Raw genomic sequence first — 17,647 nt, forward strand, 5'->3', positions numbered from 1 at the left:
GTCATTAATTTTGTAAAGTTCTTAGCCATTTATTACTTCCGGTATTTCTTCTTCACTCTTTTCTCTTTCTAGTATTCAAGTTAAATGCATTTTATGTCTTCTGAAATTGCCTCATAGTTCTTGAATGTTCTGGCGGGGTGATGGAGGTTCTCTTTGCATTTTAGTGGGGAAGTTTCTGTTGACCTATCTTCAAATTCATTGAATCTTTGGCTGTGGACAGTCTACTGATAAGCCCATTGAGGCATTTTTCATTTAAGGTTTTAACTTCTAGCACTTCCTTTTGATTCTTAGGGTGTTTGTTTGTTTTGAGACAAAGTCTCGCTCTGTCGCCCAGCCTGGAGTGCACTGGTGCAATCTCTGCTCACTGCAACCTCCACCTCCTGGGCTCAAGCAGTTCTCCCACCTCTGCCACTTAGCTGGGACTACAGGTGCACACCACTATGCCTGGCTAATTTTTTTTTTTCTTTTTGAGATGAAGTCTTGCTCTGTCACCCAGGCTGGAGTGCAATGGCACTATCTTGGCTTACTGCAACCTCTGCCTCCTGGGTTCAAACGATTCTCCTGCCTCAGCCTCCCAAGTAGCTGAGATTACAGGTGCCCACCACCACACCCAGCTAATTTTTGTATTTTTAGTAGAGACGGGGTTTCACCATGTTGGCCAGGCTGGTCTTGAACTCCTAACCTCGTGATCCACCCCCGTTGGCCTCCCAAAGTGCTGTGATTACAGGCATGAGCCACTGTGCCCAGTCTAATTTTTGTATTTTTAGTAGAGATGGGGTTTCACCTTGTTGGCCTGGCTGGTCTCAAACTCCTGACCTCAAGTGATCTGCCTGCCTCAGCCTCCCAAACTGCTGGGATTACAGGTGTGAACCACCCGTACCTGGCATGATTCTTAGTTTTCTTATCTCTGTTTACATTACCCATCTGTTCTTGTATGTTGTTTACTTTTACCATTAGACCCCTTAACAGACCACATTTTTAATTTCTTGTCTGATAATTCCAGTATCTGAGTGTGATTCTGATGTTTGCTTTGTTTTATCTGATTGTTGGGTTTATTTTTTTCCTTGCCTTTTAGCATGCTTATAATTTTTTTGTTGAAGGTACAATATCCACTCATCGGGCCATAGAAACTGGGGTAAATAAGCCTCTAGAATGAGAACTTAAGTTATCTGGCTCAGAGTTGAAAGCTGTGTTTAATGTTTGCCATAGCTGTAGGTGTTAGAGGCTTCCAGTTCCTCTAGTGTCTTTGCGTTTATCTCCTCTTGCCTTTGGGCTTCCCTCGATATTCCTCCTGAGAGTCCGTGTCTTGCAGCTCTTCCAGCTATAATTCACTGTTACTATCCTGGAGTCCTGTTGATGTGGTGGAAAAACATGGGGGAGGTGAAGCATTCTATAATCTTATGATTAAATCTCACCATTTTAGTGGGCTTGTGTCCTTGGGCTGTGACCTACACAAGTGTTCTTTCCTTTTTTTTTTTTTTTTTTTTTTTTTTTGAGGCAGTGTCTTGCTCTATCACCCAGGCTAGAGCGTGGTACAGTGGCGCAATCACAGCTCACTGCAGCCTCTACTTCCCAGGCTCAAGCAATTCTCCCACCTCAGCCCCGAGCAGCTTGGACTATGGCATGTGCCACAATGCCTGGTTAATTTTTATATTTTTTGTAAAGATGAGGTTTTGCTATATTGCCCAGACTGGTCTCGAACTCCTGGGCTCAAGCAATCTGCCCACCTTGGCCTCCCAAAGTGCTGGAATTCCAGGCGTGAGCCACGGCACTGGCCCACAAGTGTTTCTTAATTCCCCTTTGTACCCCCTTACATGACCCAGCCCTCCTCCAGATGAGATAAGGCTCTGTGAAAAAGTGCTTTCCTCTGGGGAATAAGCTTGATTACGGAGAAGGCTCTGATTACAAAGATGATTCTCCCTTTCCCCTGCCAGAGTCACCAGAGGGTCTTTCTCAGCTCTTCACCAATAGAACCAAGTAGGGTAAAACCCAGGAAAGCGCTGGGGGTGAGGGGGAGTTGCTCACTCCCATGCTAGTCCACACTCAACCTCCAGCAGTTGATCAAAATTATCATTTAAGTTTTCCTACTAGCTATGGCTCCCGTGGCTTCTGCTCCAGGTAATTAGATCTTGCTCACTCTCTGGACTCACCTCTCTCCAGATTTTGGGATGGCAGTTTGACCTGCACACTCAGCTCTCTAACAGGACCAAGAAAGGCCAATGATTTTGAGTTTGCCCAGCTTTTTCTTGTGGTAAGGATAGGATAACTTTCAAACTCTACGTGTCTGAGCTAAAACCAGAAGTGCTTTCTGAAGTATTTTTACAACTACGCCAGGCTTCCTGAAGAGTTAGGCAGAAATTTTTCATCTTAAAAGTCCACAGGAGGCACTTACTAGGGATGAAACACCCCATTCCACGTTAGAAACACGGGTGTCCACATACAACACAATCTACGGCAGCTTGGGTTTCGCAGTCAGACAGACCTAGGTTGGAAACCCAGCAGTGCAACCCTAAGCAAGCTTAACTTCACCACTCACTCATTTCTGCATCTGTAAATGGGTTGTTGGGAAGACTGAGGTAAGCCATGCATAATACTTAGCACTCAGTCTAGCCTACAGTGAGCACTACATATTATACTCTCCTGGTTTAAGAATCTACATATTCTTATGGCCCTAAGGAGGTCTCAGTTTCACAGACTCAGGTAAAGTCACTATCAGAAACCAGCTCAGCAGCACCCAACCTCATTTCCCATTGCCCTTTTCTGCCTTCTTTGAGCTTGACACAATGGTTGAGCACCCACCACCACCACACCACTACCTGACCCAGCTACGTATTACTGAGGGCAAATTAAGTCAGGCAGATCTGGATTTAAACCCTCATTCCACCACTGACTGGCTGTGTGGCCTAAGCCAGGCTAATCTCTTTTAACTTTTCTATGTCTGGGGTCAGATGAACAGCTGAGTAACTACCTCACAGGCATGCTGGTAGTGCTAATGGAGGGAAATGTGGTCATGCAGAGGTGGTGACTGGCACAGATGGCAGTCATAAGGTTCCTCAATCTCTGAGCCTCACTTTCCTCCAGTGTGAAACAGGGATGATAGGATCATTAAGGGATCTGCACTATATTTGTGTAAAACTGTTCATTTAACCAGCACTGCAGGAATAACTGGGAATAAGGGCAGAACTGGAACCCGTATCTATCCCCTGTTCAGAACCCAGTGACCTTCATTTTTTTCAGAGGCCTTAACCAGACAAACAACACAGGTGCTGGAACCATTCTGATACTCAGATGGCTGTCATCAAGAAAGGAGAAGGGATGTCATCTGATGATTCTCACTTATAACACACGTGCACAAAGACACACACACCCCCAACCTCTATCTCAGATTTTATTTTGTAAAAAGGCTCCAATACAAGGCCCCAGAGTAGTGCATGCAAATCAACGACCCTCAAAGTGACAGTCATTGTCAGATAACAAGCACAATCTGCTACAGTCTGTGACCTGGTAAAGAGACCACCTTTTCATTTTGAGTCCCATCACCAACTATGCCAATGTCCAACCTACCACACAGCTCACAATGACTCAGAGGTACATTTTAGTATCTGAACAGCAAAGACATATCGAGCTGCAAGTACAATGAGTAAGTATCCTTAGTGTATTAGACGGGGAAATACAAACAAGGCATAAAAGGGAAAAGCCAACTTCATCTGATGCCTGAATCCCTAAGTCTCTTCCATCTTTTCTCATGATCTGTGTCTAGGGAGATATGCTATGCCATATCAAGACCTTGCTAATTTGGTGATGAGACGGGGCTGTTTGCCTTGGAAGACTAAAGAAAGGGTGAATATTCACATGAGGTAAGAACTTGAAGTTGTGGTTATAATACATAGGCCAAGTTCTCCCTGCTGTCAACCCATCTCTGTAACTCCAACTTTGTGCCTGCATGAATTCTGCAACATGGTACAGCTGATGGGTAGAGAATTCTAACTCCTGTGATGTATATATTTACAGGAGAAGATAATCTTGGAAGAATTAAATGGAAGAATTCATAGACGAATACAGCCATGGATAAACTTAATCAAAAGAATATGATTTTAGTTTGGTTTAGTATATCCAATGAGTCAGTTTTGTTTTTTTGTGAGACGGAGTCTTGCTCTTGTCACCCAGGTTGGAGTGCAGTGGCACAATCTTGGCTCACTGCAACCTCCGCCTCCCAGGTTCAAGCGATTCTCATGCCTCAGCCTCCCTGAGTAGCTGGGATTACAGGCGTCTGCCACCACGCCCAGCTAATTTTTGTATTTTTAGTAGAGACAGAGTTTCACCATGTTGGCCATGTTGGTCTCAAATTCCTGACCTCAGGTGATCCACCCGTCTCGGCCTCCCAAAGTGCTGGGATTACAGGCGTGAGCCACTGCACCCGGCCAGGCCTTTAAAACTAGTTTTAAAAAATGTTTCTTGTGTGTTTCTCAATTCTTTTAGTTACTTACAGATTGCTACCTGAGGTGATTTGAGGGAAGGGGTATGTTTAGTGAATTAGTCTTATCAAGATCACTAGCTAATTAAGAGAGAAATGTTCTCACAAGAAAAATAATTATGATGGAAAGCAGCAATTAGCTTCTGGAACTACCTGCTGTTCAGTTCATCCTCTTTTCAGAGAAATGAGAGCCTAAGCAGGGAGGAGCCTACTGGCCATCTGAGAAACCCTCTAGAGTAACAGAAATGTCATGGGCCTCAGGGAAGAAAAGAGGCCTGTACCAGACAACATCTTAGATGCCTGGTTGCCAACTTCTCATAACAACCAGCGCGGTTGGTAACTGGCTGACATTCATTAACAAACTCATATGGCTGTTTGTGAACAGATCCCAAATGCAAAGCGTCCTTCACACACTTATACCCACTCCCCATGTCCACACCCCTATACAAGATCTTTTCATTCAACCAAAAGGATAAGAAATGTGCTACAGAAATGTGAACATCAACACAAATACAGATTATTTTTTCATCAAGAGAGTTAAAACATTCCCATTATCAAGAGGGGTCCTCACCAGAATGTAACAAAATGAATTTTCAGCTCTCATACCAGTAACCAGTGAAAGTATGGCCCAGAGCTAGTTACACAGCATAAAGTGACTAGTGGTCAGTTATTGTTCATTAGTTAAGATGAGTAACTGCAGAAACTCTACCAGGAGCTGAGCACATGTGGCTATCATGATGTCAGATGTCAGTTAAGGGTTATGTTCCTGTAAACCAAAGCACCAGAGCTAAATTAACAATTTCCCTTTCTGGCCTTAATTGACCAATAGTTTAAGTACTGTGGTGCTACCAGCACGATCCTGGGTTGTGCTTCTTCAAACATTTCAGTTTCTTAATACTAACATTGGTAATAAAATATCTCATCAGGGCAGGCGCAGTGGCTCACGCCTGTATTCCCAGCACTTTGGGAGGCCAAGGTGGCGGATCACTTGAGGCCAGGAGTTCGAAACCAGCCTGGCCAAAATGGTGAAATTCCACCTCTACTAAAAATACAGAGATTAACCAGGCGTGGTGGCCCACACCTGTAATCCCAGCTATTCAGGGGGCTGAGGCACAAGAATCACTTGAACCGGGAGGGTAGAGGTTGCAGTGAGCCGAGATCATGCCACTACACTCCAGCCTGGGCAACAAAGTGAAACTCTGTCTCAAAAAAAATAAAAAATCTCATCAGTGCCCCAAGTCAGGACACAATGAACCAAAAGGGAAGAAGGCTGATCAAATAGCCTTGGAAATTATTTTAATTTAGCTTCTGACTCTGGGAAGCTTTCCTTCCTCTAGTGACGTTCTGCAAAAGCTTCCAAATCACCGATTCCTAAATTAGAGACCAGGCCTTTTAAACAGACCCAGATCAGAGTAACTTTGCCAAAGCTCTGGAAGGAGATTTCTCCAGTGACAGACAACTGTTCCATCAGAACAAGGGTGGGGAAACTCTTCTCACAAATAATACTAATATCAACCAAAAAGTTAACCAATTTTTTTTTTTTTTTTTTTTTTGAGATGGAATCTCACTCTGCTGCCCAGGCTGGAGTGCAGTGGTGTGATCTTGGCTCACTGCAAGCTCTGCCTCCCGGGTTCACGGCATTCTCCTGCCTCAGCCTCCAAAGTAGCTGGGACTACAGGCACCCACCACCACGCTCGGCTAATTTTTTGTATTTTTAGTAGAGACGGGATTTCACCGTGTTAGCCAGGGTGGTCTCAATCTCCTGACCTTGTGATCCGCCCGCCTCGGCCTCCCAAAGTGCTGGGATTACAGGCCTGAGCCAGCGCGCCCAGCCACCACTCTTATTTTCTAAAAAGCTCAGGACCAGATTCACATTGATACTCTGCACTGGGAGCTTAACTTCCTGAAAGAGACAAAAAAAGAACTTAAACTGAGAAAATAGACCCTGGTGAAATATTCCCATCACCCCACCTTAAAAAGAGGTGCTGGGCTCTCCTGGGTCTAAACTCTCCCCTTCATAGCAGCACCTCCCACTTCTATTGTACAGACAGGAAGCGCAGAGCAGGGGAGAGGCGGCCCCAGGTGAAATGGAACTCACAGCCTACTAGGGATGGACTTATGTCAGAGCAGAATATAGCTCAATGGAATCTACCTTCTCTGTCTTGGCTAAAGGAAGGGCTCTAAAAAGGCTGCCCTATAATACTGCATAAGGAACCAAGACTAAGCAGTAGCAAATGGACCCAAGAGGTACACAGCAGCCATTTCTGCCCTGGGCCCAACAGAGCTACATTTAGTCATATCTCGGTAGTAAAAATGTAAAGTCCCTTCAAAAGGGGTAAACCTCCGATTACAAAAGATAGTAATAATAAACAGGAAAAACAGCAACTGAATGCTGATTCTCCCTGTTCTAGTTTCTATTTTATTATTCAACTGTAGTGGAAATACCTCAAAGTGCGCAACACAAAACAGCAGATTCCTGCCCCTCACCTGTGTGCATCTGAGTTCTCACCCTGCCACCTTCCCCATCCATTCCGCCTGCCCTCTGTCCTGCTGCACTGGCTCCTGCCAGACCCCTGGGCCCAAAGGTGCCCTCTCCACTGCTGGTCAGTCAGTGCCCCCTTTCTGCTTGGCCAGGGTGTGCTTCAACTCCCACAGGTTCTCTGTCAGCACCTCTACCTCATCCAGGCGGCCGCACTGCTTGGCATCAAAGATGTATGCCTTGATGTTATCGATCTGCTGCAGGAGGAGCTCTTCCTCTATGGGCTCCTCAGCCTCTGGCCCACTGTCACTGTCCATCTCAAAGGGGTTGGTACAGGTGGGTTCCTCAAAGGGGTTGCCAGGAACCAGAGGGCTTGAGGGCCTCTGCTGGGGATGTTCGTCTTCCTCGTTGAAGGAGTTAGGAGCTGGGTTGTCTGGCTGAATGAATGGATTCCCTGCCACTGCCTCCTCCTCCTCGTCCTCTTCCTCGAAAGGATTGTACTCTTTCAGGATGTGGGCTGAAGGGTCTAAGGAAACCCCTGCAGCAGGAGGACTAGTAGTGCCCTCTTCCATAGGGCTGGAGAAGTCTTCCTCATCAAAGGGGTTTAAGGAGGGCCCCTCATGTTGCTGTGGCATGCTGCTCTGGGTTAAGAGCTCCTGGCCAACGGCTGGGGGCCCAGACCACACTCTGATGGGTTGAGTTGAGCTAGGTGAAGGGGTCTTGGGAGCTGTGCTGCTTGGAACTGGGGAAGAGCCTAGATCCAAAGCATAAGCAAGGTGGGTGCGAGGCTCTCTGCTGGGCTCCAGCTGAAAAGGGCCGATTTCTCTGAAGTCCAGGGACCGAGTCCGTGTGTGCAGGGATGCCACCCGAAACTGCTCCCTTTCTCGTTCCAACTCCCGTTCACGCAACATCTGCAGCTGTTCCCGCTGCAGGTCCTCCTCCTCAGCCTGCCTCCGGGACAGCTCGATGGCCTTCTCTGTCTGCTGCTGGTCATACTCGTCCTGCAGCTGCCGCAGGTTCTCCTGCAGGGTGCGTACTTCATCCGTGCGGCCTGCGGCCTTGGCCTGCCTGATGAATGATGTGATGTTGTGGATCTGCTGGAGGAGCGGGTCTGAGTCCTCACTCTGCCCCTGACCTCCTGACAGCGGGAGCCAGCCCTCAGCCTTTCTCAAGGGGGCAGGGCCCCTGCGGAGAGATGCCACCTCCCCGTTGGCCGCTCGAGAAGCCAGGCCACTCTGCCTTTCCTCAAGCCTTCGCTGGGACTCCAGGGCAGCCTGGGGAGAGAGCAAAGCAGAGAGAAGAAACAGTCACCATGCTGGCAGCAGCCCACACTGTCACCCACCCTCTGTTGTCCCTCTATCCCTGTGCCAGTGACACCCGATTTCTCACCTCAGGACAAAGATATCCAACTGCTAAAATCAAGTCATGTTTTTGTGTATATGTGGGCAGAAGGGAGACCCTGATTTTCAAAAATAAAATATAATGAATAAGTTAGGGCATCAGATTTTCTCAATCTTAGATTCACAGGCCGTATACTTTTCTTAAACCTCTAAGGTCTGTTCCCCTCATCTACACTGGAATCTCACGCAGCATTAAATATACATATAATTTTCTGTTTAATATTGCATATACCGATATGTTCTACAAGGAACTTCCTAATGTCTTGGTCCTCTGCAACTCCTGCCATAGGGAGAACTGTCAATCTCTGTGGTATTCTAGCCATGAGAGAATCAGCAGAAGCTCTGAAAGAAAAATAGGACCTGGGGAGAAAAACAATTATTCTAGTTCCCATAGATGAAAGTGAGGCTGAAACACAACAGAAGAAATATGCACATTTGAGAGAGAGGTTCTGATTCACTACAACCCCACACAACCTGGGAGCCCATGGCAGCCTCTGTGCTTGACAGCCACAGGAGGAAGTGGGCCCCACATCCCTGGCTTCACTCACTTGTCTCTCCACGGCCCTCTTCCTCTCCATTTCCTCCTTCCTTTTCTTTTTCAGTTCCTCAAACTGTTCTTTGGTTGGCAGTGACATCAAACCAAGCAACTTTTCCTGCAGGGAGAGACAGACAATTTTACACTTAAACCCTTTTAGAGAAAAAATGAACCTTAAGCCCCATGATGAGAGTCTGCTTAAGCTGAGCCACTCTATTCTCAGAGAGTGACATCATTTGACAGCAGCTAGAAAGGAGCAAACTCATATTGGGTAAGAGAGTCAACTCCAAATGGGCCTGCATTTTCCTTATGAAATGATCAACATCAGATATCCCAGTTATTCACCTGGCTCTGATGTTAGCTTCTCTGAGGTCTTGTCCCTGCCCATCCTATTAACTTAGCAAACCTCAATCCCAGCCCTCTCTCCCACACTTCCCTGCTGTTAAGTTTCTCCACAGCACTTTTGCTATCTTACACACTGGATATTTTAGTTGTTTATGATCTCTCTCCTTCTCTAGAACATAAGCTTAATGAGAACAGGAATGTTGGTCTTTTTTGTTCACTATAGGACATCCAGCACCTAAAACACTACCTGGTACATAGGAGGCACTCAACAAATGATTGCTGAATAGAGTCACTAATCAAAGTGAGGAAGGGCCTACTTCTCCATACTACAGAGTTAGAAAACTAACCTAACAGGACTCTATCGATTAGATCTCTTTGTTGGCTGGGTGCAGTGGCTCATGCCTATAATCCCAGCACTTTGGGAGGCCGAGGTGGGCAGACTGCTTGAGCTCAAAAGTTTGAGACCAGCCTGGGCAACATGGTAAGACCCTGTCTCTATTTAATAAAAGAAAAAAAAAAACATTTTGTTTTAATTAAAAAAAAAAAGAAAAAAACAGATCTCTTTGTCAGGGAGCCCCAAGGGTGGTTAACTGTGACTCTCTCAGACGGGGCCTTCAGGGGTAGAAAGACACAATTCAGATCTAACCACTTAGGTTAGTCTGCCCTTAATCGGCTGTTTCCTCCCAGCTGATGGCTCAGAAAGATACTCTTAGGAGATTATCCTAAGGAAGAAATACTAAGTACCAGTATTACTATCATGGCAACACTTAACAGCTGCAAAAAATTAGTCTATCAAATGTCCAACTAAAGGAAAACGGTTAAAGAATGGCATATATAGTCAATATGCAGTATCATAACTACTGTATATAAAAAATACAAATGGGAAAAAAGAAAACATACCAGAATAATGAGTGATTGTAATGGGGACATAGGATTAAAAGTAGTTTTAGTTTTCTCTGAAATCCAGATTTTTCTCTAAGTGTGGCATCATGCATTCATAATTTCAAAAAATAATAAATGTATAAATAGGAAGTAAACAAGTCATTGGCATGGGTCTGCCTCCTGGGAAGCAAAAGAGCAGGACAGGCCAAGTGCAACATTTATGCCAACCCAGGATGGCTTTACCTGCACAAAAAGTGTAGCTGAGTATCTGATCATTCTCTGCAGCCTCAAATTGCTTGGATGTGGTGGCGGGTCCTGGTTCAAGCCCAAGGTTAAGATCTTCTTACTGAATTGGAACAAACACATGAATGTAATAAGCACTGCCAGCTTCCAAAACAAGGGCGAAAAGTATAACATCTGGAGTTGCCAGGCTTTCATGCCAGGAAGGTGTGTAAAGATGGGCAAGTGACTCCATCGAAGTTTCCTTGAAGGCAAAGCCCATTTCTTACCCTTTGGCTGTACACAGGCCTTAGCAAAGGGCGCACAACACTATTATGGAGTGACTGACTACACATGCAGAGCCAGCTTCACAGGTGAGCAACCTACGCAACTGGAAAGGACTGGCACTTAAAAGAGCCCTATGCTTGGTTTAATGCTCTGCTGTTAGTGTCTTTATTCTTAATAATTTTTGAACAGGGGACATGCATTTTCATTTTGTACCAGGCCCTGCAACTACATAGCCCGTGCTGTATGTCCGGATGGACAAAGGCACCTCATCTTATTCTCCCTCTGAGTCACCGGCTAATTTAACCCCAACGGCCAGTCCACAGTTAAAAAGCAGCTGTGGACTTGAGCACAGACACAAAGAAAGAAGCTGAGTTTCTATCTTCACTCCACAACTTTTGCTATCTGTGACATGATTCCTCACCTTTGACACAGGATGTTAATCCCTACCTCACAGGGTAACTTCAGTAGAATAAATGAGCTATTCTAGAGAAAACAGCCAGTGACTGGCACATGATAGGTGTCAATAACCAGCTCCTCTTTCTTTAATAATAGCAAACATTAGAAATCCTTAACGAAACAAAAGTCACTGAGATGCATTAAGCGCCAGAGCTGGCCCCTTCCTTGCCCTCCTCCTCACCCACTGCCCCATCACCAGAAGTCTGAATGATGCAGGTCTGCTTTCGCCATTTCATTAGAACAGCATCTTTTCCATTCCACCAGCGGGCAGGATACCACTTAATGGACCTTACCTTAAAGCATCTATCAGCTCATACACTTTCTGCACTTCCACTCGAAGGTCACTGGCATGTTCCAGACTGTAGGTTGTCTCCCCAGCACTAAGGAGAAACCAGAGACACGTGACCTAAGTTTCATGGTGCAGATTGGACAGTGTAGTGTAGAAGGATGCTAAAGGTGTAAGGCCTCACAAAGGCAGTTAATTCTCTAAAGGTGGCATTTCAGACTTTCGGATATAATGCAGTGTCCATCTCTTGGAATGAATGAATCAAGTGGAAGTGAGGTTTCGATTTGCAGACGCAATAGGGACAGATTCATGCCAAGGCCTCCAAGGACTAGCCCTTATGCTCATCACCAAAACAAATGGGGCTGAATTTACTCTGGCCTACTTTCCCTAAACAATTCCACTATATCTAACAAGATGTAAGAAGTGGTTACACTACATTAAGAGCAGAAAGCTACTTGGCTTTTCTCGCTCAAAAGTACCCCAGGAGGTTCAAGACCAGCCTGGCCAACATGATGAAACCCCGTCTCTACTAAAAATACAAAAATTAGCCAGGCATCATGGTGGGTGCCTGTAATCCCAGCTACTCAGGAGGCTGAGGCAGGCGAATCGCTTGAACTGAGAGGCGGAGGTTGCAGTGAGCTGAGGTCGCACCACTGCATTCCAGCCTAGGTGACAGAGCAAAACTCGGTCTCAAAAAAAAAAAAAAAAAAAATATATATATATATATATATATATATATATATATATATATATATATACACACATGGTTTTGTTTTTAAACAAGGCACATCTACTACTACATGCATCACTTTAAATGTGGCAGATAGGCAACACAGGTTTAAGACAAAGACAGAAAACTCTGAAATTAATAACACTGGATACCATAATTAATTCTTTTCCTACAGGTTGGGAAAACACTGCTGGGATCTGACTCTAGTAGTTAGCACTTTAACTTCTAGGTCACAAACACTAAGCTTCAGAAAAAGCAATGCTCTTAAGCAGGGATCAACAAATTTTTTCCATAAGGAGCCGAATCATAAATGTTTTCAGCTTTGCAGGCCACACAGTTTCTGTTGCTGCTATTCAACTCTGTCGTGGTGGTGCAAAAGCAGCCACAAACAGTAATCAAACACGGGCATGGCTGTGTTCCAATAAAACTTTATGCAAACAGGTGGCAATAACTAGTGTTGGTAAGGCTATAAAGAAAGTGAAACCCTCATACACTGCTAGTGGGAATGCAAAATAGTGCAGTCATTCTAGAAAACGATTTAGCAATTCCTCTAGGGAATGTTACTCTATGGTAATATATAGTTACCATAAAACCCAGCAATTCCACTCCTAGGTACCTACCTGAGAGAAATGAAAACATGTCTACACAAAAAACATAAAAACTTGTACACAAATATTACAGGAGCATTATGTATAACAGCCAAAAGTGGAAAAAACCCAAATGTTCATCAACTGATGGATAAACAAAATGTGACAAGTATCCACACAATGCATTCATACACATGGAATGAAGTACTGATACATACAACAACATGGATGAATCTTAAAAACATTACACTGTGTGAAAGAAGTCAGACGAGAGATTTTATATTTGTGATTGTATTTATATGAAGTGTCAAAAGCAGACAAATCCATAGAGACAGGAAATAGATTAGTGGTGTCCAGGGAGATGGGGAAAGGGCAGTGGCTGCTAATGGGTATGGGGTTTCCTGTTGGGGTGATGAAACTGTTTACAATGAAGACAGTGGTAATGTTCGCATAATTTTGTGAATACACTAAAAACCACCGAACTGTACACTTTAAAAGGGCAAAGTTTAGGGTGTGTGAACTACATCTCGATTTTAAAAAAGAAGCAGATGTTGGCCAGGCACGGTGGTTCATGCCTGTAATCCCAGCACTTTGGGAAGCCAAGGCGGGTGGATCATGAGGTCAAGAGATCAAGACCATCCTGGCCAACACGGTGAAACCCTGTCTCTACTAAAAATATAAAAAAATTAACTGGGCATGGTGGCGTGCACCCGTAATCCCAGCTACTCGGGAGGCTGGAGGCAGGGGAATTGCTTGAACCCAGGAGGTGGAGGTTGCAGTGAGCCAAGACTGTGCCACTGCACTCTAGCCTGGGCGACAAAGCAAGACTTCATCTCAAAAAATAATAATAATAATTTTATATATACATATATATAAAATAGCTGAGCGTGGTGGCACATGCCTGTAGTCCCAGCTACTCGGGAGGCTGAGGCAGGAGAATTGCTTGAACCCGGGAGGTGGAGGTCACAGTGAGCCAAGATCGCGCCACTGCACTCCAGCCTGGCAACAGAGTGAGACTCCGTCTCAAAAAAAAAAAAAAAAGCAGATGTCAGGATACATTTGGCCCATGGGCTGCAGTCTGCCAGCCCCTGCTCTAATGGACATGCCTGCTTTAAGCCCTGACACCTCAATGTGACACTCAAGTGGCATCTACCCAGACATGAGCATGAGACCCACTGCCCTTCCTCTGCTCTGTCCAGACGCTGCACTCAGCAGCAGTACCTATTGTCTGAGGCCCTTCCCAAACCTGCTCAGTGAGAATAGCCAAGGTCAACTGAATGTGGCTGTCTTTTTACAAGCTCATGTGATGGTAACATGTACCCCACTAAAAGACAGACATGAGGATGATTCTCTTCATAACAGCCAAAAGTAGAAAAAAACCAACTTCAGCTGGTCTCAGAAAAAAAGCACGGTTGAAGTTAAGATTTTCATTTTTGGCTACTGGAGAGCTGACCTAAAATGCCAGAAAACAGTCACCGCTGGATTAGAAAAACATAGATGAATAGCTTACTTTAATGATGCTGCCATCCTGATGTATTCTGGAGCTTTCTGGTCAACTTTCTCCATGCAAAGTCGTAATTTCTAAGAACAAAAACAAAGAGGTAAGTGGTATGCTCAAGATATAGAAATACCTACCCAGAAGCTAGGCTCCATCAACGGAGATATATTTAAAATGTTCACTTTTCTAACACATTAATTATTGTTATCAATTTCCTGATTTATAGGCCTACTTTCCAAGCAGAAAATTTTGTAGGAAGGAAAGAAAGTGACAATGGAGCTTCTGACCAGATGTTTCGTTTTGTTTTTTTTTTTTTGAGAAGGAATTTTGTTCTGTCACCCAAGGTGGAGTATAATGGCACAATCTCTGCTCACTGCAACCTCTGCCTCCTGGGCTCAAGCGATTCTCATGCCTCGGCCTCCTGAGTAGCTGGAATTACAGGCGCACTGCCACCACACCCAGCTAATTTTTATATTTTTAGTAGAGACGAGGTTTTGCCATGTTGGCCAGGCTGGTCTCGAACTCCTGGCCTCAAACGATCTGCCTGCCCCGGCCTCCCAAAGTGGTGGGATTACAGGAGTGAGCCACCACGCCCGGCGAGATGTTTTTGAGAGAAGCAAGGCTTCCAGGGCACAAGCCAAGGTATCTACCAAGACAAAAAGGAATTAGCTGCTACTTTCTTTCTCTGCCAAGTGATGCCAGGCAACAATGGGAAACCAGCACAAGGCATTGCCAGGGCTCACTTCAAAAGAGGAGGTGGCACAAGCACCGTGGGTATTCACAGAAATGAGATACCAGGTTGTGAACTCCACACAAAGGATGGAGAATGGCTACATCTGCAACCCAACATGGGGCTTAATTAACACCATTTCTAGTAGCCTGAGTATTTACATGGGGATTCCAGAAACACTACCATTATGACCTGCAGAACTGCTAACAATGACTATTCAGTGGTCATTAGGCAAAATTACACTCTTCCTCTGTTCAGAATGTTGCACAAGCTGCTTCCTCTGCCTGGGCTGATCTCTTCCCTGCAAGTCTTACTGCCTCCCCACCCAGTCTACCTGGCTAGTCCTCCTCAGCTCACAGGTCTCACCTGGCCATTAAGGGACCAAGCCAGTCTCACTCTCAGATATTCTTTGCACACTATTTCCTCTCAGAGTATGCATCTAGTAGGGGGGCTGTGGGATCACTCATAGTAATGACAGCTGAGGCATTTGGACAAACTTAGAAGGCGACACTCAGTAAACTGGTGAAGACTGAAAACTTGTAGAACTTTCTAAAACTTGTAAAGTCTAACATTCCCAAGTGAGTTTCCCAGGATTCTTCTGGCCCACTGTTTATGAACAACTCTAGCTTCTGCGCTCCCCACAGAACCTGCCTATACCACATGGCAACTGCCCTTCCTCCTCTTGCCTCTGGGCCACCAAAGCCTCCACCCTCCTGCTTTCAAGTGGCCAAGGAAGGCCACTTGAAACGAGTTTGTTGCAACACACCCAGGATGACTCTGACTCACACAGGGCCCTAGCTGGGAAATCATAACACGGGTCTTTAACAGGAACTACAAATAATTCAAACGAACAACTTTCCAAAGCATTCTCCAGAATCTGCAGGAGTGTACGTAATAAACAGCCAAATCTGCCTAAGAAATTAGACCCAAGACCAAACAGCGCGAGTCACCTCGTAGAGCTTCACGATGTCGGGTGTGTGCTCCTTCTCATCAATCTGCTGCTCTCTCTTGAGCAGTGTGTCCTTGCAGTGTGTACAGCAGCGGATCCGGTCATCGTCCTTCTCATCCAGGACTGAGCTAACACTGCTCATGCTGCTGATGCTGCCTCGGCGGGAGCCATGGACACTGTTGGGTGACTGGCTGGGGCTGGTGTGGGTGCTCAGGGACTCCTTGCTGGCACTGGTGAGCTTGTCTGTAACCACAACACCAACAGGCAGCAATGACCCCCACAGCATCCAATTACCATACCCATGACCTCAAGGTGTCAGTCCACAGATGTTTGATTTGTGATACTGCCCCTCTGCCTTCCTGGTGTCAGACTCTGGTGGGAAAGGACTCCACTGCTGCCCCTCCAAATCCAAACAGCCTTGCCTTTCCACCTGCCACTCTCCTCCATTTGCCCTGTGCTTCCAACACAACAAACATTCTCCCGGGAGACTTTCCTCCACAGCCTTCTCCCTATTCCCAAACATCTGGCTCCTACCCTCTCTGAATGGCAGGTCCTCCAGGAAAGCCTTTTCCAATTCCCTGAGGCAAAATCTATCCATCCTTCCCATCAGTTCCCACCACATTGCCCATTTTGGAGCACTTTCCACTCTTCTCCCTGTGTACAGTTACATGTACACCCCAGAGCTGCCCTAGGAACCTATGACTCTTTGTGGGTGCCAACTGTGTCTTACTCACACTTGTACCCTTAACATATCCAGCAGGGCCACCCCACAGCAGCTGCCCAGTAAATGCTGGCTAAAGAGCTCAAGAGAAGAAGGGTGAATAGTGTCCCAAAAAGGCAGCTTATAAAGTCTCATGTGAGACAGGGAGTTGGTCTCAGGGAGAAAGTACCAAGGTAAAGTGACCTGGCATATGTGAGAGTTGGACAGAAGCAGCATCTGTTTTTGTCCTCACATTATCCAGACACCCCATGGCCAACAGCGTGCACAGTCAGCAGAACTCTCTAGTGTTGCAAATTTACCCCAAACTTCCCAGAAGCCAATGAGATCATCTTCAGCAACTTCTACTCAGCTTGGTTGCAAAGTCCTGGAGGATCGGGTTCCACCTAAACTTTGTCCTCCACACACCCCCAACTATTCTATTTGCTCATCTATTAACCTACCCTGGGCTTTCCAGAACTCCATGCCTTTGCTCCTACTCTTCACTCTACCTAAAATGTCCTCTTTCTCCATCTCTTTTGCAATCCTACTCATCTTTTAAGGCTCTTCTCGAACATCACCTCCCAGCCCTAAGCATCCATGCTCTCACTGTCCCTGAGCCCATAGCACTCAGCATCTCTCATATTATGATAGTCTTTTCTATATGGCAGTGAGTTGTCTGTGACTTATCCCACAGGAAGGGACTAGCCCACTGCTTATATTCAAGACCCTCTTCTCAAAGTCACACTTGCCACTTCCAAGCAGAGCAGACAAAGAGTTGGTCAGCCTCTCCTGAGTTCCTGACACAGTCTCTTTCATTGTACATCTCTCTTTAGAAAGCAATTATTTATTTGTGAGTTTATATCCCCTGATAGATGCTAGACTCCTTGGAAGAATGGACAATGCCTTATAGGCTTATAGGCCAGAAATGGGCAAAAAATGACCTGTGAGCCAAGTCCAGCCTGCAGGCTGTTTCTATATGGCTCTCAAACTAAGTATAATTTTCACATTGCTATTTTATTTTATTTATTTTTTTGAGATGGGAGTCTTGCTCGGTCGCCCAGGCTGGAATGCAGTGGCTCAATCTCAGCT

At 45.5% G+C, this 17,647-nt stretch overlaps 1 protein-coding gene across 8 annotated transcripts in view; it reads right to left on the minus strand.

The window, feature by feature from the left end:
• Nucleotides 1-3,375: 3,375 nt before the first annotated feature.
• The window catches only part of RBSN (rabenosyn, RAB effector), a 28,845-nt gene continuing 14,573 nt past the window's right edge, over nucleotides 3,376-17,647 (minus strand). For all 8 annotated transcript variants that reach the window (XM_024245118.3, XM_024245116.3, XM_063721687.1 and 5 more), the window contains 6 exons: nucleotides 15,860-16,101; nucleotides 14,192-14,262; nucleotides 11,372-11,458; nucleotides 10,359-10,461; nucleotides 8,902-9,006; nucleotides 3,376-8,227 (listed from right to left, as the gene is read on the minus strand). In XM_024245118.3, coding sequence (XP_024100886.1) covers nucleotides 7,079-8,227; nucleotides 8,902-9,006; nucleotides 10,359-10,461; nucleotides 11,372-11,458; nucleotides 14,192-14,262; nucleotides 15,860-16,101 — 1,757 coding nt within the window. In that variant the 3' untranslated portion in view covers nucleotides 3,376-7,078. The remainder of the gene's footprint in view (nucleotides 8,228-8,901; nucleotides 9,007-10,358; nucleotides 10,462-11,371; nucleotides 11,459-14,191; nucleotides 14,263-15,859; nucleotides 16,102-17,647) is intronic.

Source organism: Pongo abelii, chromosome 2, assembly GCF_028885655.2.
Source record: "Pongo abelii isolate AG06213 chromosome 2, NHGRI_mPonAbe1-v2.0_pri, whole genome shotgun sequence".
Taxonomy (NCBI): Eukaryota; Metazoa; Chordata; class Mammalia; order Primates; family Hominidae; genus Pongo; species Pongo abelii.